General features: G+C 43.6%; 1 protein-coding gene across 2 annotated transcripts in view; it reads right to left on the bottom strand.

The window, feature by feature from the left end:
- The window catches only part of SORT1 (sortilin 1), a 941,002-nt gene that overhangs the window by 305,802 nt on the left and 614,666 nt on the right, over nucleotides 1–20,534 (bottom strand). For both annotated transcript variants that reach the window (XM_044076883.1, XM_044076884.1), the window contains 2 exons: nucleotides 5,429–5,531; nucleotides 4,774–4,948 (listed from right to left, as the gene is read on the bottom strand). In XM_044076883.1, the coding sequence (XP_043932818.1) occupies nucleotides 4,774–4,948; nucleotides 5,429–5,531 (278 nt within the window). The remainder of the gene's footprint in view (nucleotides 1–4,773; nucleotides 4,949–5,428; nucleotides 5,532–20,534) is intronic.

Raw genomic sequence — 20,534 nt, 5'->3', positions numbered from 1 at the left:
CAAACTATGATCGACTGGGGAGGACAGCCCGGGCTGTAGAGCGACAGCTCAGGCTGTAGAGCAATCAGTGGAACTGGGGAAACCATACAGTCAGCCTGAGGCCTGTTATGTCCAGATGAGTCAAGCCTGTTGGGTGAGACAGGAGGTCTAGAGATGGATCCAGAATCCAAGGTGGATGTTGAAGATGAAGCCACAGGAATGGAAACAAAGTCTGATGTGGCCAAAAGGGGGCAATGATGATAATTGTGCTCTTCAACTGAACTGCTTTCTGAAGAAACCTGGGAATTAGTGGTAAGGATGGAAAGGCATACAAGAGACTGGAGGGCCATTCGTGAACTACAGCATCTCTCGGTGACTCCCCTGACAGGAGGATCAGGGCAAAAACCTGCTTACATGTTGAGGGGAGAGGCAAATAGATTGCAGCATGGATGGCCCCACTGACGGAAAAACTGTTGAGAGACCACTTGTGAGGCACCAGAGTGGACCTGCTTAGTTCATCTACAATCATGTCAGATTTCTCTGGAATATGCATGGTTATTAGAAAGTGATTAGAAGAGACTGCCTAGTGCCATACTCTCTCAGTTCCTCATCAAAGAGGGTAAAGATCTGGTTCTCCCCCTCATCTGTTGATGTACCAGACTATTGGACATTGTCCATCTGTACAGCAATAATCCTGGATAGGAGAGTGTCTTGAAAGGCCTGCAATGCTAGGAAGACAGCGCTCACCTCCAGGACACTGATATGCATCTTAGCCTCTTCAGGGGACCAAAGATTTTGGGCTGTCCTTCCCAAGTACTGACCCCCCCCCCCCCAAGCTGGGAGGCATCTGTGGTCACCATGGCCTTAGGAAGGGAAAAAAAAGAAAATAAAAGAACAACCTTTGCAGAGCTGATTTGAATGGATCTGTCACATAAGATATCTTTTGCACAATTGAGTGACCTTAACTGGCATGGATAATGGATGATGAAAAATGGACCACCAAGTCAACAGAGTCCATTGAAGGATTCTCACATGGAATCTGGCCAATGAAACCAGGGTGATAGCTGTTGCCATGGAGCCCAATGCCTGCAGTATAATCAAGACGGAAGAGATGAACTCTGGATCACCTTTCTGATTTCAGACTGTAGAGTATTTATCTGAGCAGAGGGAAGAGAAGATAATGACCGCGTCTAAAGAGTCTCTGAATTCCAGACTCTGCGTTGGGATATGATGAAACTTATTGCAACTGGCTGTTATCCTTAGATAACACAACTGCAGCAAGTGGTCCCTTGTCTGTAGTAGTCGATGCCTGGTTGCAGCATTGCGGAATTAGTTATCTAGATATGAAAACACCTGGAATCCGAGCAGTCTCAAGTGAGCTGCTGCTACTACTGCCATGCATTTGGTGAACACCCTGGGGATGTGGTGAGGCAAAAGGGTAGTGCTCTGAACTGGTAGTGAATGGCTCCCAGGCGGAAGCTTAAGTTTCTCCTGGAGCACCTGTTCATTTTGAAATTACAGTATGCAAGCTGAAGATCTATCTAGCACTTCCAATATTCTTTTTGCAGCAAAAACAAAATGGACTGAACACTGACCATCCAAAACTTCATATAATGAACAGACTGTCTCAATTTGCTGAGATCCAGAACTGGTCTCGAGTCCCCTGTCATTTTTGTCACCAAGTAAAATTTTGAATAAGTTCTGGGGGGACCTCTTGGATGACTCTTTTTCTGGCAGTTTTTTTTTTATTCTTAGAGATACTGCTTCCCTCTGACTCAGTGGAACACTGGGGATTCTCTTCACAAATGTTGGAGGACTTGGAGAAAATGGTACAGTATAACCTCTGAATACAATCCTCTGCACCAATGACTCTCTTGTGATAGAAATCCAGGTTCTCTGGTGCAGAGATAGATGACCTCTGACTGCCTTCCAAGAGGGGAACAGTCAGGCCTCCTTTCAGAAGCCTTGGTGGGGCTTACCTGAGAAAATCTCTAAAGCCCTGGTTCTGTGGATCACTTCTGCCACAAGGATGATATCTTCCATTTGAATTACCCCCTCTGCCCCTGGGGGAACAATCTCCACATGAATCCTGGAGAGGATACTGGGATTTCTTAAACCACATCTTTCTATCACCTCTCTCGTTCCTTTGAGGGGTAGAAAAATGTATAGCCATGGCAGACAGGGTCTTTCCCTCTTGTTCACACCCTGCCAGCATGTCCTTAACCATGGGGCCAAACAGAGATCATCTCTCAAAAGGCGCACAGACAAATGAGAACATAAATGGTTCCGCAAAATCACATAAGCACATCCAGGCAGGTCTTCTGATGGCTATGCCTAAACCTGCTGCCCATGAGGTACCTTCTGCAGCATGGGAGATCAACCTCATGGACATATTAGACGTGGACTGGAGGGTTGCCAATTGCAAGGAGATTCTGCTTTCATCCTTGGATAAATGGACCCAGAAAGAAATCTGGTAAGCTCCCAGATAAAATCTCTCTGCAGTCTCGTAAAGTCTGCCACATAATTCAGAGACCTGAGGGCAAAGGTTGCTGAAAGCATATACACTCTTCCCAAATCTCCCCAATGCCCCAGACTCTCTATTAGGTGGATGAACAGAAGAACTCTGTTTATCCAGTTCCTTACCATGGCATTAACTGGCACCCCACTTGCTCCAGTGTGTATGATCTTGGTGGGGGGGCTAGAATTTTATCTGGTCTTTTTGGTATTAGCTCAAAAGTGTCCAGTTCCTCCCATGCTCACCAAAAAACTAGGTCAATGAGCTCAATCAGCTCGGGGGGGGGGGGGCAATAAATAGACGGGCAAGACCTGAACGCCTCCAGGAACACAGATTCCTCCTGGGAAGGGGTGTCAGAAGTCCAACCACCTTTTTGTTTCAGGAGCTTCGGGATGTCTCCAAAGGAGACATCATCATTTGGTGATCTGGGGCCCCTCCCCCTCGTCAAAGTTGTTGTCCTCTGTGGATTCCTGGGGGGAATCAAAGTGTCTCCTCTTACACGGCCTCTTTCGAAGGACTTCCTCGGTGGAGTGTTCTGGGAAAGTGTTGGAAGAAAATGTCCTGATTGACCAGGTGGAGACTCATTTGGGTTGGCTTTTCCAGTGTAAGGGATGGTCAAAGCTCAGAGCAAACAGTATGAGGCAAAGTTGTCTAATCCAAGAGAGTCAAGAATGTCTCTTCTCTAGCCAAGAAAATCCTCTCCCAACCTCAAAAGCAAAACACCTACAGCAAACAGAGGTCAATGGCTCTGAAGCCAGAAAGTCTGTGATTAAGTCCTACAACCCCACCAGCACTCTGCCTGAGGAAGAATTCAAACCTGAGCTATCCAGCACAGAGGCTCTGAGGGGAAGAAATGGCTCCATGATTTTCTGAGTCAACTCCAAACCCCCAGACTCAGCACAGACGCTTCAGTTCAGAGAGTCCTCTGGTTCCGAGATACTTGGAGCTGGTCTACTAGGGGGGAACCTTTGAGATGAAATGCAAATATTCTTTGGATCTGAAGTAGACACCCCCAGGGATTTTGGAATCAAAGGCTCCAAAACAGAACGTCAGCTCAGCGAAGGAGATACTTAAGAGGAAGTGGACGGAAGTCTGCTCACAGGCCCGGTAGGGGTCAGATCTGAGATAACTCTCATCTGTATTGGTGCTCTGAGAAACTTCATCATTCTATCCACATCTGCTTCTGAAAGACTGTGGAAGGATCTAAGAGAAGTAGTACTGGAAGGAGGTCTAGAATGTCTTCAAGTAGACCCCTCTAGAAAGGGAGAAGGGAGGGTAGATGGAATCAGATCTGATAGAAGGGATGGAGATCAGATTAGAGGAGACTTAGGTTTCTGGATTGTCACATCCGAAACAGATCTGAATTTTTATGAAACCTTAGCAGGAGGCTCCACTGAGGGAGCCAATGTAGACGCCAAAGATCAGTCAGGAGACCTTTTTCAAAGCTCCTCTTCTTTAGGCAAAGTATCTGCCTTACTTTTTTCTGGCTTTTTTGAGGGGGTTTGAGCCCCAGCAACAGAAGAAGTTGTTTAAGGTAAAAGACCTTGCAGAACTAATTTATTCCTGTGATCTGTTAAAGCTCTGATGTTAAAACCGGAGCAGACTGCAAATTACACTTCAAGATGTGCAGGACTCGGATGTTACACACATTCCCTGTGGGCATCTGAGTTTGGAACCTTGTCCCCACAGAAAACATTTTTTGAACGCAGAGGGTTTGCCAGACATTTTAGCAAAAGACAACACTACACACAAAGCATAGAGAATCAAGAATCTGCTTAACTAAGCTTGATAAGTTACAAAAACTGCTCTAACAGGCTATAAAAATGTTTTTTTTTTTTTTTTTTTAATAAAAGAAGAAAAGAAACTACCAGCAATACTACTAGAAATACTTAGAAGTGTACAGAGTAAACTATTTCAGTAGATTATGGGGAGGAAGAAGAAAGGTACAAGAAAATTTAAACTAACTCACGATACAGGAGTAAAATGGAAAATATGGAAATTACTCTTGAGAGCCAAGGAACCCACATCTGATACCTAATGGCAGCAGAAGACATCTGAGGTATGTTAAGATAGCAGGGCATGGTGGGTAAAGGAGCTAGAGTGCTCTAGGATCCAATGATCTGGTAGAATCAGCAGAGTTGGATCTGAGCATCGGATATGAACCCAGCAGTTGAGGAATGAATGAAAACAGGCCAACATCAGATTCAAGGTTTGAACAAATCCGCCAAAAGCAGAGCAATGGTTACATCATTAGGCAGGAGTACTGGAAAATATCTTACTTTATAGTGTTGATGGAGTGGTACTGTGTATGGTATTCCACAGCTACAATAAGTCCTCCGGAGTCCAGAATGGCATAGTGGTGAGGGCCCTTAAGTGCCCTAATCCAGGAATATCCACCATCATCAGACACGTACACATCTGGATTCAGCAGGGACATAGCATCACCCACACTACCTGCAGGGGTTCACACACAGAAAGGAGTACAAAAATTAAAGGAGGCAGCACGCAATAAGCATTAATGCTTTGCATTATACCATTATACTTGGCCCCACACACTTGGCTTTCAGCAAAAGCCCTTTTCCCAAAGCTCAACAGTATTTTCTTAAACAAGATGTGATGCTTGTATTACAATTATGCAGTGACCTTCCTCACTCAGCTTTTTTGCAGAGTGTAACAATTCTACAGCAGGCTACAAAGAATTCTTATATTTAGATGTAATATCCAATAAATATAGTTTTTTTTCTTCTAGACTTTGAATAAGTAAATTCCCTTGTATTAGTTCCCGCAGTATACAACTACTTAAGTACCACAGATAATAAATTCCCTTGTATTACCTCCTACAGTATACAGCTACTTGAGAATTTAAGCACCACAAACAATAAATTCCTCTGTATTACTTCTCAGCAATGTAAAGCTACTTGAAAACTTAAGTACCGTGTGCTAGAACAAGTCCAACAGCACTGGGTTCCGAGATGGGAGGCAGTGGAACATTGACCTTTTGAGAGATGCTGTATGCAGCATGAATGTGAAGGCTACACTGTGAAGAGAAAAGTAAAATAAAACAGAATTAAAACTCAGTCTTAATATGAAGCATTGACATAACTACACTACTTGTACAATGCCTTCCAGGACATGAACATCTACATGAGCTTGATAAACGAGCACTAAAACAGGTAAATGTCACAACAAATAAGCCTCCTTCAGTTCTGCAGTTAACATGCAAAAATCATAGATGAAAATATTCAAGCAAATTCAGGCTACTCAAAACTGTACCATCTGAAAAGCCACATCTCACCAGAATGAAAGCAAGTAAGTTACAGGTGCAGGTTTAGATATGTACACAAACAGCAAATCTAAAGCATTTTACCTAAGAAATTGCTTAGCCATACAAATTCTTTGGTGCACTTTTCAATAGTGACACATACCAAATTACACTGGTGAAAGGTCTACCTCACACCTGAGATGCCAGTATGTAATAGTTATCTCACTACGTCTCCACACCTATAAAATGTCATGCTGTACATGGCTATTTCTGGCCTCTTATCACTAACTGAATGACTGACATACCTTTGAATAAACTGGGTCCAATATGATGAAAATATTCACCCAGTTTAGTAACACCAATATTTGTGAAAAGATCCAATTAATGATTATGATATGGCTTTGGTGACACACCGATCAGAATTATTCATGGTAACATGGTTGACTTCACAGAAACACCTTTTATGAATAGGGTATGAAGGAAAGTCAGGTCAATGAGATTTTGCAAGCAGGCTGAAACGGTCCAGCTTTTTTGTGTCCACATTAAAAAAGAAACATTTCTCTAATTTGTCTAGCAGGTTTTAAAGCAAGATGAAACTATTCTGTAGATGAAAAGATACTGCCTGGAAAATTTTCTCTGCGAATATCAGTGTACACTCATTAGCATACAGGATGACACTTGCAGGAATGCAGTTTGCAGTCATATTACTACAAATGTACAGGGCTGTAATCTATGCACAACTTGCACCTACACACACGCGCACACAGACACACACACAGACACACACACAGACACACACACAGACACACACACAGACACACACACAGACACACACACAGACACACACACAGACACACACACAGACACACACACAGACACACACACAGAAAATGAAGACAGCCGATACTGTGTGACCCTTCTGTGGACACTGTAGGCGAGGCACAATGTTATGACGGGCCTTGTGTGTACCATGGCAGGATACACTGCTGCCATGGCCACCTCCTCCATGAGAATGCCTAACATTGTTACAATCAGTGTCCTGTATCCCAGTGTTGCCACACTGCCATGGATGACTGCACATTTATGGTGAATAGACTGGATGATCATTGCAAGGTATGGTTTTGCAGCTGCCATCATTCTGGTTTAACCATTCCCAGACCAACAGCATGGTTGGACTGACTAGAAAGCTGTTTGAGGAGGGCCACTTTGTGTCTTTCCACACAGAGGTGCTGTTCTACCAGTTCTGCCATTTCTACATCAGGGAAGGTGAGGTATCAAGCCTTGTACTGTCTTTACAGTCTCAGGACCAAGCTACAAGGACCCGCAGTGTGCCTCTCTTACAACTCCCTCTCACAGCATCCCAATGCACCATCCCTCATGTGTAGCACCCTCACCCACATCATGGAGATCATATCTGACATAGATACCTCCTTCCCACAATCAACTTGTCTGGACTGCAGCCCCTATCCCCTGGTAGTGTAGACTGTCATGCGTTGGTGTTTCCCCAAATCACTTGTGCAAATGAAGATGGTGACCATCAGCACCCCATCTCCCTTTTCAGGTGGTGTATTCTAAAGATGTTTAATGCACAGTGTGACTCAGCCATGAACTGCCCACTGTAGCTGTATATAACCCTAGAGGTATGCCATGCTCATATAGGTAGATTAGATGCTGCTGCTTTGCTTGTGCTGCTGAATACTATGCACAACGCCATCTGCAGGGATGTGGTGCTTTTGCTGCTGGTCATCACTGCCACCTGTATCACTGCTTCTGGATGCCATGGCTATTATAGCAGGTCCTGCCGTTGCACTGCTAGAGGATCATGGGAATACTGCCTGGTCTTCCAAATCACAGTGTATCACACTATGCTACATGCAACATACTATAAATATCTGACAGTTGTAGTGAAGCTTAATGCAGTGCCCCTCCAGACATGTCAAGGCAACAGAACTGGAACTTCATCAAGCTGAACACATTACCATACTTCTGGTTTGACTGTGCAACATTATACTGCTGTTTAGCTATGACTTGTGGCTCCATATGGGAGTTTTAGCCAAGGCTCCAGTGGGTAATCTAAATTACATGAAACACAATATGGAAGGGGGATCGAGATTGGGGGGGGGGGGTACTGTTGTGTACATGTTACGTATGTGGATGCAGACGTCTCTGGGCAGGATGCAGCAATACAAACCGCAAACTCCATATACGAGAATCACGTGCATTGTCAGAGTTTTGTGTGAGCACTTAGATTATTAGCCTCTGTGTTGCAAACTACCTGGCAGCTGACAGACTGGTAAACCTGGTTACTGATGTAATGCTGGCCATGGCCACATTCTTCCAGTTCCAGTCTGCTCTGCCATTCAAGTCAACAAATGCCTATACACAGTCTCTACCCACATGCAATCAGTGCAGAAAGTTACAGGCCTGCTGGTGTGTCCCAAAATGGGACACACCTTTACTGGTGCTGTTTTCTATTGTGTGGACAACCATGCTAGACATCTTGCATATCACTTTTTCTGCATCTTTTAGGCCACTGGCCCATAGTGCTACAGCATTTTCAGGTTCTTTTAATTGCTACACATTCTTATTTTTGGGACAAGAGTACACAATAAAATGCCACCTCACGTTTTTGATTTGTTTTGAGACTGGATGAATTAATGTACAAGCCATACTGTAAGTGCTGATCAAGATAATCATCCAGAAGAGTCACAAATCATATATACCCCCAAGGGCAACCTTTCTTTTCCCAGTTTTAAGTGTAAATTTTTCCCTCGCACTGATTGCTAGAAATGCAGACCAATGCTTTTCTTGTTTAACACAAGGCCAGAGAGATGCAATAAAATGAGCAATTTCTAAAAACTTGGCAGAAGACTTTGAGATGTCGGACATATTTATACAAGACCATAAAAACACAGTTACTACCATAAGGCATGACATTTGGTGCACCACGATGGAACTGTATATAATTTACAAAAACAAACAAAAAAAGGCAGAGGGTCAAGTTCATATCCCTGTACATCTCCAACAGGGAGGAGAAGATACAGCAATGGCCCATCTGATAATCAGAGTCCTAATTTGAAGGAAACTGGCAAACAACTTATGACCGAATTCCTTTTAATACAACACCTATCAGATGGAGAAAAAATGGTTAATGGTATTAAGATTTTGACACATCAAGAAATACAGCTCCAGAACTATGATCACTACTCAGCTGATCACGTAAACTAATAGTTAAAGGGAGAGAAGCAGTCTCCTTACTGCAGCCTGTACCAAAGTCAGGTTATGATGGTAAGATTGTACTTCAGAGCAGCATAAAGGATATCTTAATGGATACATTTTCATTAAATCTTCAGTGATATAATTTCTTTGCTATTGCACTACTAACTAAATTACAAGCTCCCTTAGTGTAGAGAAGTACAACAGTTTTCTACAGAGTAGGGACGATGCTTTCAAACCAAATGATTTGTAAGGATAGAGATAAGGAAATACTACTGTATCATACAAAAGTATCAAATACTCTGAAGAAAACATCAGCTGGAGGAGATGAGGGAGTGTTCACTTTTTAAAAAGAATTTCTTATTCTGAAAGGTACAGCCAAGAGCCTGATCTCTCAACTGCACAGACTTCAGCCTTATCTAGTACAGAAATAGCCATGGATGGGAAAGCATTAATAAAGTTGCTGAATCTCCAGGGTGGTGAGCTAGGGAGTTGCTTTAAGTGGTTATGTGTTACCAGGTTTAAACAGCTTGTGTGAGTAAACTAAGAACTGGATTCAGATTACAGGTGAATAATTCACAAATTTATAGATTTGTCTTAACAAACTAGCTCCCATATTTGGTCTCTATGAAACATCAAATCCCTAAATATTTTTAGTAATTCATAATCTGCATCCAGATTTAGCCTCTATACATCTAATGGGAGCCACCAAGGCTATGATTCAGAGCAAGATGTTAATAAAGTAATCCTCTGCTTCATGAAGATTCATAATAAAGTTGAGCTCAGTCTACAGTCTGTCTCAGTGTACCACAGAACACAGGTGTATTTCATATCTTGGGAGTTTCTGTGCTTGGAGAGTGAACTACCAATTTCAGTCTGAGGTCAGGAGACGAAAAAAAGAAGTTATGACTTACCATAATGTTCCATCCGTGTTGTTTATCTTCTTCCATTCATCACTGATGGGTTCTGTTCCAAGCCCTTGGAACAGTATCGGCCTAATACCAAGCTCGTGTACAACAAAAACTCTCGAGCTAAGCTGCTACCCTCCCTGTTTCGGCAGACAGAGTTTCTATATGACATACAGAAATAAAGCATAGGCCATTTCTGTGCAAAATCCCTGAAAACACCACAAGGACTCATGATATCCACCAGGAGCCTTTGGTGGGGGATGGAGGATGGGATGTGATGAATGAAAGAAGATCAACAACACAAATGGAAGGTTATGGTAAGACATAATTTCTTTATAGGATGTTGTTAATCTTCTTCCCATTCATCACTGATGGGACAGAATCCCTAGAAACCTGGGTGATTCCTGAGCACCACTGAGCCGAAGGCCGCTCTTCCCCTGGAGACCATATCCAACTTGTAATGTTTGATGAAAGTGTGAGGTTTAGCCCAAATGGCTGCTGCGCAAATGTCATCCATAGATGCTCTGGAGTGAAAAGCTACATAGGTTGCTATTGCTCTAGTTGAATGTGCTTTGATATTGCGAGGTTTAGGCTCATTTGCACGTGAATATGAAAAAGAAATACAATCTCTGAGCGACTTTGATACAGTTACTTTTGACACAGCATATCCCATTTTTGGACCAGAGAAGGAAATGAAAAGTTGGTCTGTCTTGTGGACAGATTTAGTCCCAAGTAAAAACATAGTTGCCTTATGCACGTCCAGTGAGTGTAGACAGTACTCTCCTCTACTGGAATAGTTTGGAAAAAACACCGGGAGCTTGATGGATTGGTTCAGAGAAAAATCAGAAATTACTTTGGAGAGAAAAGGAGGATTAGTACATAGCTATAGTCTGTCTTTATGAAATATTAAGTACAGTCTCTTGATGCACAAGGCCTGTAATTCTGAGATCCTTCTAGCTGAAGTGACAGCTACAAAAAATAGAGATTTCCAGGATAGGAATTTGAGATCACATTTTGCAGCAGGCTCAAAAGGGGGTTGAGAGAGACTGAAGTACTGGGGAGAGATTCCACGCCTCTAATGGACACCTAATTGGAGGTCTGCGGTGAAACACTCCTTTGAGAAAGGTTTTGCATAGGCAGACAGACATAAGTGGAGTTCCCTCTGATCCGTTATGAAAATTGGAAATGGCTGCTAAATGGACTCTTATGGTAGAAGCTAATGCTCCATTCTCAAAGAACTCAGATAGGTACTGAAGTATAACAGAGACCGGAGCTGAGAAGGAGTCTAGCATCCGCTCTTTAGACCAAAGAACAAACCTTTTCCATTTATCTCTGTAAAGTTTTCTGGTGGATGGCTTATGGGAAGCCAGAATGATATCATGAACAAGTGAGGAAAGGGTTTCCTACCTGGCGACTAACGGAAGTGGAGAAACCAAGCTGTCAGCTTGAGAGTGGACAGATTTGGGAGAGTCAACCCTTGGGGGTGAGAAATTAAGTCTGGACGAGTGCCAGGATCCATGGAGGCTGTAACAGATGAGGCCGGAGGAAGGGGAACCATACTTGATGAGGCCAGAATGGGGCAATGAGGATCACATTGAATCTCAACCGAGTTGCTTTCTTTAAAAATAGAGGTATCAAGGGAATTAGAGGATAAGCGGAGAGGAGACCCGTGGACCAATCATGAGTCAGAGGGGGAGTACCTCTGTGGGAAAGAGGGCAAAAAAGCTGCTACATCTGTTGTTCGAAGGGGAGGAGAAAAGGTTGCAGCAAGGCTGGCCCCACTGGCTGAAAATTTCTGCTGTCACTTTGGGAATGAGAGACCACTCATGTGAAAGGAGAATGCATCTGCTCAGCCTGTCTGCAATCATGATGGAACTCCCCGGGATGTGCATTGCTATAAGAAAGCGGTCGGAAGCTATTGCCCAGTGCCAAATTCTCATGGCCTCTTGACACAGGGGGTAGGATATGGGTCCTCCTTGTTTGTTTATGTACCAGACTACTGACATATTGTCTGCAATCGTTCCAGATGGAAGGAGAGGATGTAATGCCTGCAACGCTAACAGCACCACTCTTAACTCCAGAACACTGATGCAGGTTGGTCTCGAAGCTCGACCATGTGCCTTGGACCGTCTTTCCCTGAAAATGCCCCCCCCCCATCCTATCAGGGAAGTGTACGTGGTCACAGTGGCATTGGGTTGAGTAGTCTGAAAAGGGCGACACCAAAGTTCTGCATCTGGCCTCATCCACCAGAGGAGATCTTGCTTGCAAGAGTTGGTTATGAGGATCTGTGAGTTTAGGGGGTGAAGATATGCCAATCACTGGGACAATAGGAACCATTGTAACAGTGTCTCATGTGTAACCTTGCCAGAGGAACTATTGGAATGGCTGCAGCCATGGACCCTAGAGCCTGGAGAACTTGCCTTGCTGACACCTTTGACAGAGTATCACATGTACTTGACTTGCAATCTTAATCTTTAAAGCCTGTGAGCCAGTAGAGATACCAGGCAGGTTCAAGTATCGAAAACTGCCCCTATAAATTCCAGTTGTTGGGTAGGTTGTAAGTTGGATTTCTCCCAATGTACAGTGATGCCTAGGGACTCCGCTAGTGAAAGTGAATAATGGAGGGCCATGGTCAGAAAACACTTGGTGGGGGCAGAAAGGAGCCAATAGTCTAAATATGGAAACACCTGGAATCCTTGAAGTCTCAGATGAGCTGTCACCACTGCTAGACATTTCGTGAACACTCTGGGGGCCGTCGAGAGACCGAATGGTGGACTCACAACTGGTAATGATTGGCTCCTAGCTGGAAGCAAAGGAGACTCCTGGAGCGTTTGTCCATTCTGATGTGGTAATACGGATCCTGGAGGTCTATCAACCACATCCAAACATCCTCCCTTAAAAATGGGAGAATGGACTGAACAGTGACCATGCGGAATTTGGTTTGTACCACTGATTGGAAAATAGGGAAGGTTTTTTGCAGGTTTTGGATGGGAGGATAGAGGGATGTAGTAGCCTCTGGAGATTCTCTGTACCCATCGATCATTTGAAATAGAGTGCCAGGCAGTTTGGTGCAGAGAAAAAGAAGCCCTGCCTGCTTCCAGAGGAAAGCAATCGGGCAATGCTTCAGAGCATTGATAAGACCGCCTAGAAGAAGGAATCCCTAGAGTCTTGGTTTCGGGGACCCCCCTCTGCCCCTAAAGGGGCATCTTCCACCACTGGAGCCCCCTCTGCCTCTAGGGGAATCCTTGCCATGTGTGTTACGGAAAGGACCTTGAGATTTCTTATGCCATATTTTTCCACTCCCCTGGTTCCTGGAAAAAGAACATTGAGTCTTGGAAAAATGCAGGCCAACAGAAAACAAAGTCTTTCCATCCTGCTCGCACATGGCCAGTGTATCCTTCACTTTAGAACCAAATAAGGAAGATGATTCAATAGGGGCATTCAAAAGAAGGACTTGAAGGAGTCTGCAAGGTCACAGATGCACATCCAGGCATGATGCCTGATGACTATGCCTGCACCGGCAGCTCTAGCCACCCCTTCGGTTGTGTGGGAGAGCAGTCTCATGGATGAATTGGAAATAGATTCAAGAGTGGCAAGTTGAGAGGCAACCTTGTCCCGTGCCGCATCAGAAACTTAACCCGAGTGGGTTCCAGAAAGTTCGGTAATCAAATCTCTTTGGAGCCTCATGAAATGTGCTAAGTAGTTCAGGGACCTGACAGCAAAGGTCGCTAAAGCAAAAACTCTCTTCCCCAATCTGTCCACAGCCTGGGACTCTCTGTTGGGTGGGTGAATAGTAGGGCTTTCTTCTGCTAGATCCTTTTTAGTGGCCACCGCCACCACCATAGCATCAACTGGCAAACCTCTGGACCAGTGAGGACTACTCTTCCGGGGGGTGGGGGGGATTTTATCGGGTCTCCAGGAAATGGCCTCAACAGAGTCAGGGTTCTGCCAAGCATGCTGCACGACAAGTTGGATTAACTCGTCGGCAGGTGGGGTCACCCAAGAGGTAGAAGGCAGGGACGAGGAAGGGTTAGAGGGCTTCCAGCCGCCCCTCTGTTTTAATATTTCCAGAGACATCATCGGGGATGACCGTGGGGACCCCTCCCCATCATCGTAGTCCATGTCCCCGTCAAAGACTATTCAGTAGAGTCAATGTGCTTCCTCTTGCACACCTTCCGCCGAGGAGGTTTCTCAGTGGGAATATCTGAGGAAGACTCAGAAGGATGGGTACCCCGGACTGGGATTTCCTGAGGCTTCTACTCCAGGTGGCTCATGGTAGCTGTAGCTCAGAGGGAGCAGGGTGATGGTCCGATGTCAGAGGAGCGCTTCCCAAATCAAGCACCCTCTCTATCACTTGAAAAGCAGGCCCGCCCGAAGAGGAATGGGAGCCCGGAACAGAGGAGGACAACCTTAGAGCCAGGGTCACAGCCCACCTCATCGGACCTGCTTCCAGAGATGGAGCCTCAAGCAGGATCAGAGCAGATGTCATCCCCAGATCAGAGGATGGCACCGATAAAAAACACTCAGAACCATGCTCTGGACTGAGGACTCCACTCCCCAACCATGAGTCTGAGGAAGGGACGGTTCCGATGGAACCGAAAAACAAAGGGGTGGCCTTGAAGCCTCAGTGATGGCCACTGTCGGTGCAGAGGAATGGGGTTCCATAAAGGACGTCGGAGCAATGGGCTTCGAAACCAACAAATTTGAAGGAGGAGTATATGTTGGAGTCCTGGGACAGACAGACCCAAAACCCAAAGGGGGGTGAGTCTTAGGAACATTTGTTATCCCTCCGGCCGTCGACAGCTAATCCAACAATCGCACTACATCAAATTTGGAAAGATTCCTGGTGGACCTTGTGGACACCTCTGATGGGGAGTCGGGTCGGCTCAGAAAGGGGCTGTACATCTGACCTAGGAATGGATCCAATGAAGGGGAGTATTGGGTCCATGGTGTCGGAGTTAGTGGCACCAAAGTCTCTAATTTGGAGACAGGTAGTAAAGGAATCAGTGGAGTAGAAAAGGGACTCTGTGCCGAAGAGGCACTCTGAGTCTATGTTATCAGTTCCAAAGGAATTGCATGGGTCGAAACCGCTTTTGGTGTGGTAAAAGGCAAGGTTGGTGCCGTAGCTGTTGTCGAAGGTAAGGCCAGAGCCATGGCTGAAATTGAAAGCAGGATCGGTGCCATACAGGTCGGTGCAGAGAGTGGTGCTGTCAAAAATCCAGTAATGTCCATGGCTTCGTTCAATGTAGCAATTGGAGCAGAGCTCGGAACGGTAGTAGTAGTAATAGTGGGAGACGAAGTAGCAATTCTATGCTCCGAGGAAGATTTGTAGGCCTTATGTCTGTGTGACTTACTCTTATCAGCAACCAGTGAGAACAGGGATCAGAATGAGGATGTTTCTTGTCCTTCACTGGAGGGGTTGAGACCTCCGACACAGAAAGGGCCTCTGAGGAAGGAGAAACGAGAAGACCTTTCAGAATCAATTTATTTTTCCTTTCATTCAGTGTCCATTGACTAAAACTTTGACAAGTCTGGTAAGGAGGTTTAACAGAGAGGTGAGAAACCCCCAGACAAACACAGTCGTGAGAGTCGCTGTTAGGGAGTTTTACCATTGCAAGAGGTGCAGTGTTTAAACCCTGAAGTCCTTTTTTTGTCAGACATTTCCATCCACACACAAAAAAAGTTAACAAAACTACTAAACATCTAAAAAGGGAAGAAAGGAAGAAGAAAGGGAAAAAAGATACCAACGATGGTATCAAGAGATATCACAAGGGTAAGGTGAGGGAGTACCAAGGATGGTAAAAGAATTACTCAATGGGTAAAGCTAGTTAGATATATTAATAGTAAACGAGTGAAAAATAAGAGAAATGTTCAAAAACCACAATAATCAAGAAAATGTAATAGCTTGAGAGCTCGGTGAAATGCTGCTATATGGCTAAGCGGCAAACAAGATCTGAAGTAACAGGGAGAATGGCATTGTGGGTAGCAGCTTAGATAGAGAGTTTTTGGTGTACGCGAGCTTGGTATTAAGCTGACATGGTTCCGAGGGCTCGGAACTAAACCCATCAGTAACGAATGGGAAGATGAGCATTAGGACTGATTGTACTGACCATCATAACTGCATGTAGAATACATGCATGAAATAGTGTTTCTGTCTGCCTTTCCTCTTGGTGGATGTTTTGACCGCGGTTGTTGCAGATGTAAAACAGTGAAGTGATCTCTGTGGTGTGTGTGGGTAAATCCCTGACTGTGACCATGACTCAGCTGGTGCTGATGAGGGAAGGTGGAACCGAGCATCTGACATCACCTTGCCAGTCATGGGGGAAAGGAAGAAGTCCAGCCTGCTGCACTACCTACTAAAAACAGTCTTTAGGAGATCAGGGTCAGCACTGTGAATTATTACTCCAAACAAAAATACATGACAAATTTCAGAGCAGACATTATTGCCAGTGTCTCCTTTTTATTTTGTGAACACCTAACCTCTACATCTGATAAAAAGTATGCTAGCATAAGCTACAGCTTGTGCTTTTCATACTGTACTGGGCTCAAAACAGAATTATTTTTATCAGTGTTTCACAGCATAGATCAAAGCATGACATCACTGTCCCTGAACTACTTAAGACTTGTTTTAAATATTCTAGTGTGTGTGTTTTTTTTTTTTTTTTTTTTAAAGTATCAGTTCATTCAAATTATACATCCATTCTCATTAACTCTCTCATTCTAAAGCTTGCAATAAAGCTCAAATTACATTTTGTTATACTCAGCAGACTCCTTGCTTGCCATTGTCTTGGTGACATGTTTTGTATGATTTGTTTTACTTGGATCAGATGACCAGCCTTTTCTTAAAAATATTAAACTGTAGAACATGAGCACTCTTCTATCAAATTTAATTTTTTCTTTAAAGTTAGCACATTCTAATTTTGTCCACATATTTTAAGTCAGTCAACTTCTTTTTTATGTTCTTTCAAAAACAGTGTGCCATTGCTGCAATTTCTCACATTTCTTTTTAGGATAACCTGATACTTTACATGATAGGATAATTTTTGATGCACAGAACACAGACCACATTAAAGATTCAAGTCTTGTGTACCACATTAGCCCTATGGGTGAAAAGGTTTGTTAGGTACCTACTACCTAGGTATAATTCAAGCAGATGGCAGCCTTTTCCTACACGTTTACTTGATACCTTTAATCCAGAAAGTTCACCGATTATATCAACCACAGGTAGTCAAAATGCCTCTTTCTGTAGAGCTCTTAAGTACCATCACAACCAGTCTTCACCCCTTTGGTTTTAAGGTGCAACTGTGGGTGAAAGCCCATGCTGCAGAACCTGTCACCTTTTTCATCTCTCCAACTCTTCCAGTATAGCTGTGCTACAGGAGTTGTTTAACTTGGTAATTATTCAGCTCTTCTACTCTTTCAGTTATCTCTCTCTATATGTTTAAAAAATTGCCTTGTACTCTTCTACATTTTTAGTTATGTTACTCACAACTTCATTCTTTCCACTGACCAAGCTGAACAGCAGCTCAGAAAACAAATCATGCTACAGCCCTTATTAAATAAAGTCCATCCATACCATTCTTATTTCTTCCATTGCCCACTCTTTTTAATGCTCTTTTACTACATTCCCCCATTATCCCCCCAAACAACCTTCCATGTTCTCTAGCTTTTTTCTTCTCCCATTGTCTGTCTCAGTTTTAAGGCAAAACTGCCTCAGTATGCATTGTTGTTCTTGCTTTAGCTGCAAAGACACCAGGGAACTGAGGCAGAGCCAAGCAGCTTACTCACCTGTCGTACTTTTCACCATTAACCTTATACACTTACCTACCCACTCAAACAGATAAGATGTCGAATTCTATCATTATTCAAGATGTTTGTCACTGGCACAAGTACATCTACACTAATTATCTTACTGGTTCTCTCCTCTGGTTCTTTCATAATTCTTTCCACCAGATCATTCATTGCTACATCTACAATAGATGTTAATATCTGCCTCTATTCATAGCCATCATGGTTAAGATTAGGCCCAGGGTACTATCTTCTTTTGACAAAGTTCTCCCGTATCTCATGCCTCCATGCTTACTGTCTTTGTTGACAGCATACTCGCCAACAGTGCATCTTTAGCTTACCCCATATATTAGTGGTATCCACCACCTGTCACACTATTATTTGCCTGCTTCTTCATCATCTGTAGTGCCTTTCTTTCACCTGATTACTTGTCATACCACATTATCTGCCCTCTTTCTCATCCCTTCCCTTTCAGTTTGCTTTTTCCCTGCTCATTAACATCTTGCTACGTCTCCCCTTCTTCTGCACCCTCCTAACCTGTCTTTGCCCTACTGCGGTAACTCCCTGCTCCTCAACAACTGTATCCTGTTTATTCTCAGCACCTTCTAGCTTCTTTTCTCATCTCTCATTACTTTACTGCATACTGTTCTCCTATCCCCCTGCTTCACTGATCACATCCTCCTTTGGCCTACTATCCCCTAACTCTGCCTCCTCATACTACCTTCTAGTTGGTCTTTTCTCCTGCCGCTTCGCTGTTTTCACATCTCTAATCCCTCTGTTCCTCATTTGACCAACTTGATGTTTTTTGTGGTTCTCTTTCTACAAGTCTCACATCACTGCCCCTTCAAAGCTCCAAAGTCAAACCACTGCTTCACACCTCCAGCATCTCACCAACCTTTTTTTCCTCTCTTCTCCAAAAAGATGCAAGGCTGTTTCTACTCCTGCCTCTATCTGCTTCTCATACTAAAACTCTCCATTTTTCTTTAAGCCCATCTCTGCATCATTCTGATTAGCCTACTTTTCTGTCTACCATCCCTATGCTGTCCTGTTTCCAAGACTCCTCACTTTTTCGGTTTCTTGCCTATACTTAATCATTCCCATTTCCCAGTCTCTGCCCTGTGTCACCCTCACCTTACAGTAGTTTCATGTGCTCTGTATAACTCCCAGTGCCCAACCAGAGTAACCTACACATTGTTGTGCTTAGACAAATGCAATTTATTGGAGTGAGCTTCTATTATGTTGCTGGAAACACCATTAATCTTAAGTTACATGTGTTGAAACTGGAATTAATATGTGCAGTGTATCATCACTGGGACCAGTGCCCTCAGTCCAATAAAACTGTACTCTCCTCAGCTGTATTCTTTAAACATTTCCGTGGGAGATCCACATGTGAAGATGTAAAACATGGCTCCTGCTGATCAACCTTTAAGTTGGAATGACTGTAGCTCGCTTCTGTAGAAGACAGTACTTTTCACAAAGTATACATTAGTTTTCTACAAAGAGAACAAACCAATGGGATATTACAGACATATATATTGATGTGTTTTTGTGAAGAGGCAAACATTTAACAACATAAATAGAAGAATGACTATCCAGTCAGAAGCTGAACATAATAAAATACTGACACTGTTAGTAGGTCTTGATATAGAGAAAGCATTAGACAGAGTCACCTGAAATTTTATGAGTAGGCAATAGTAGAATCTGCATTCCATGATAGAATAATAGGGTTAAACCAGGAGAATATATGAAATGCAAAGGAAAGAATTAAGGTGGAAGGGCTCGACACTGACCAGCTGTGTTTGAACTGAGTAACCAAGCAGGGGTGTCCTCTTCCCTTGTTCTTACTTGCTTTACATTTAAGAGCCACTGGCAAAGAAAATAAGGGAGTCACAAATCAACAACATACATTATTTAAGTTACATACTCACCATAACTAGGCATCTGTATTGTCCATTTTCATTCTTCCTCACTTATGGGTTACAGATCTGATCCTCTGATCCGACTTGGCCCTGTACTTCAGATCTAACTCTTAAGCTACTCCCTCTACCCATAAATGCCCTACTCCATCCCTACTGCCTCAGATAAAGTTTGCTGCTCAGTTGCCCAATAACAGAAGAGAAACTGATACAGCCAGATAGAAAAACACAGGGCTCAAACATGGAACTGTAGTTTCCAAACACAGTTCAATATGTCCTTCCAGAAGGATGGATGGGAGGGAAGTTGAGGAAGAATGAAAACGGACAACACAGATGCCTAGTTATGCTGAGTACACAACTTATAAATCTGATGTTTCCCTTTTCATTCTTCCTCACTTATGGGACAGAGACCCCAGCTACGTTGACCTTGGGTGGCCCTCATGGAAGGATATTCTGGAGTACTGCCGAACCAAAGGAGGCTCTATGCCTAGATATGATGTTCAATTTGTAATGTGAAACAAAGGTACGAGTCTTTGACCATGTAGCTGCTGCACAAATGCCATCAAATGTTCTTGACCAAAAGGCAGATGAAGTAGCCATGGATCTAGTTGAATGAGCTCAGGGAGGAGTTGGTAACGTCATACCCTTCTGAGAGTAAATCCATGAAATACAGCCTGTAATCCATTTAGCTAGAGTAACATTAGAAACTGGTTGGCCTAGGTGATTTGGACAGAAAAATACAAAAAGCTGGTCTACCTTTCTAAACCGTTTTGTCCTGTGAATGCAAAAATAGTTGTCTGTGCTCATCAAGGAGGTATAGCATGTACTCTCCTTTATTAGAAAAATGTGGAAAGAAAACTGGCAAGCGAATGGATTTGGTTGATATTGTTTTTAGAAGTTATTTTATGTAAAAAAAGAAGGGTTAATCCGCAGAAAAACCCTATCTTGAT

This window comes from Protopterus annectens, chromosome 7.part0 (assembly GCF_019279795.1).
Source record: "Protopterus annectens isolate FY-2018-M chromosome 7.part0, PAN1.0, whole genome shotgun sequence".
Taxonomy (NCBI): Eukaryota; Metazoa; Chordata; order Ceratodontiformes; family Protopteridae; genus Protopterus; species Protopterus annectens.
The sequence above is the reverse complement of the archived record's forward strand: the minus strand, read 5'-3'. Positions and strand labels throughout refer to the sequence as shown.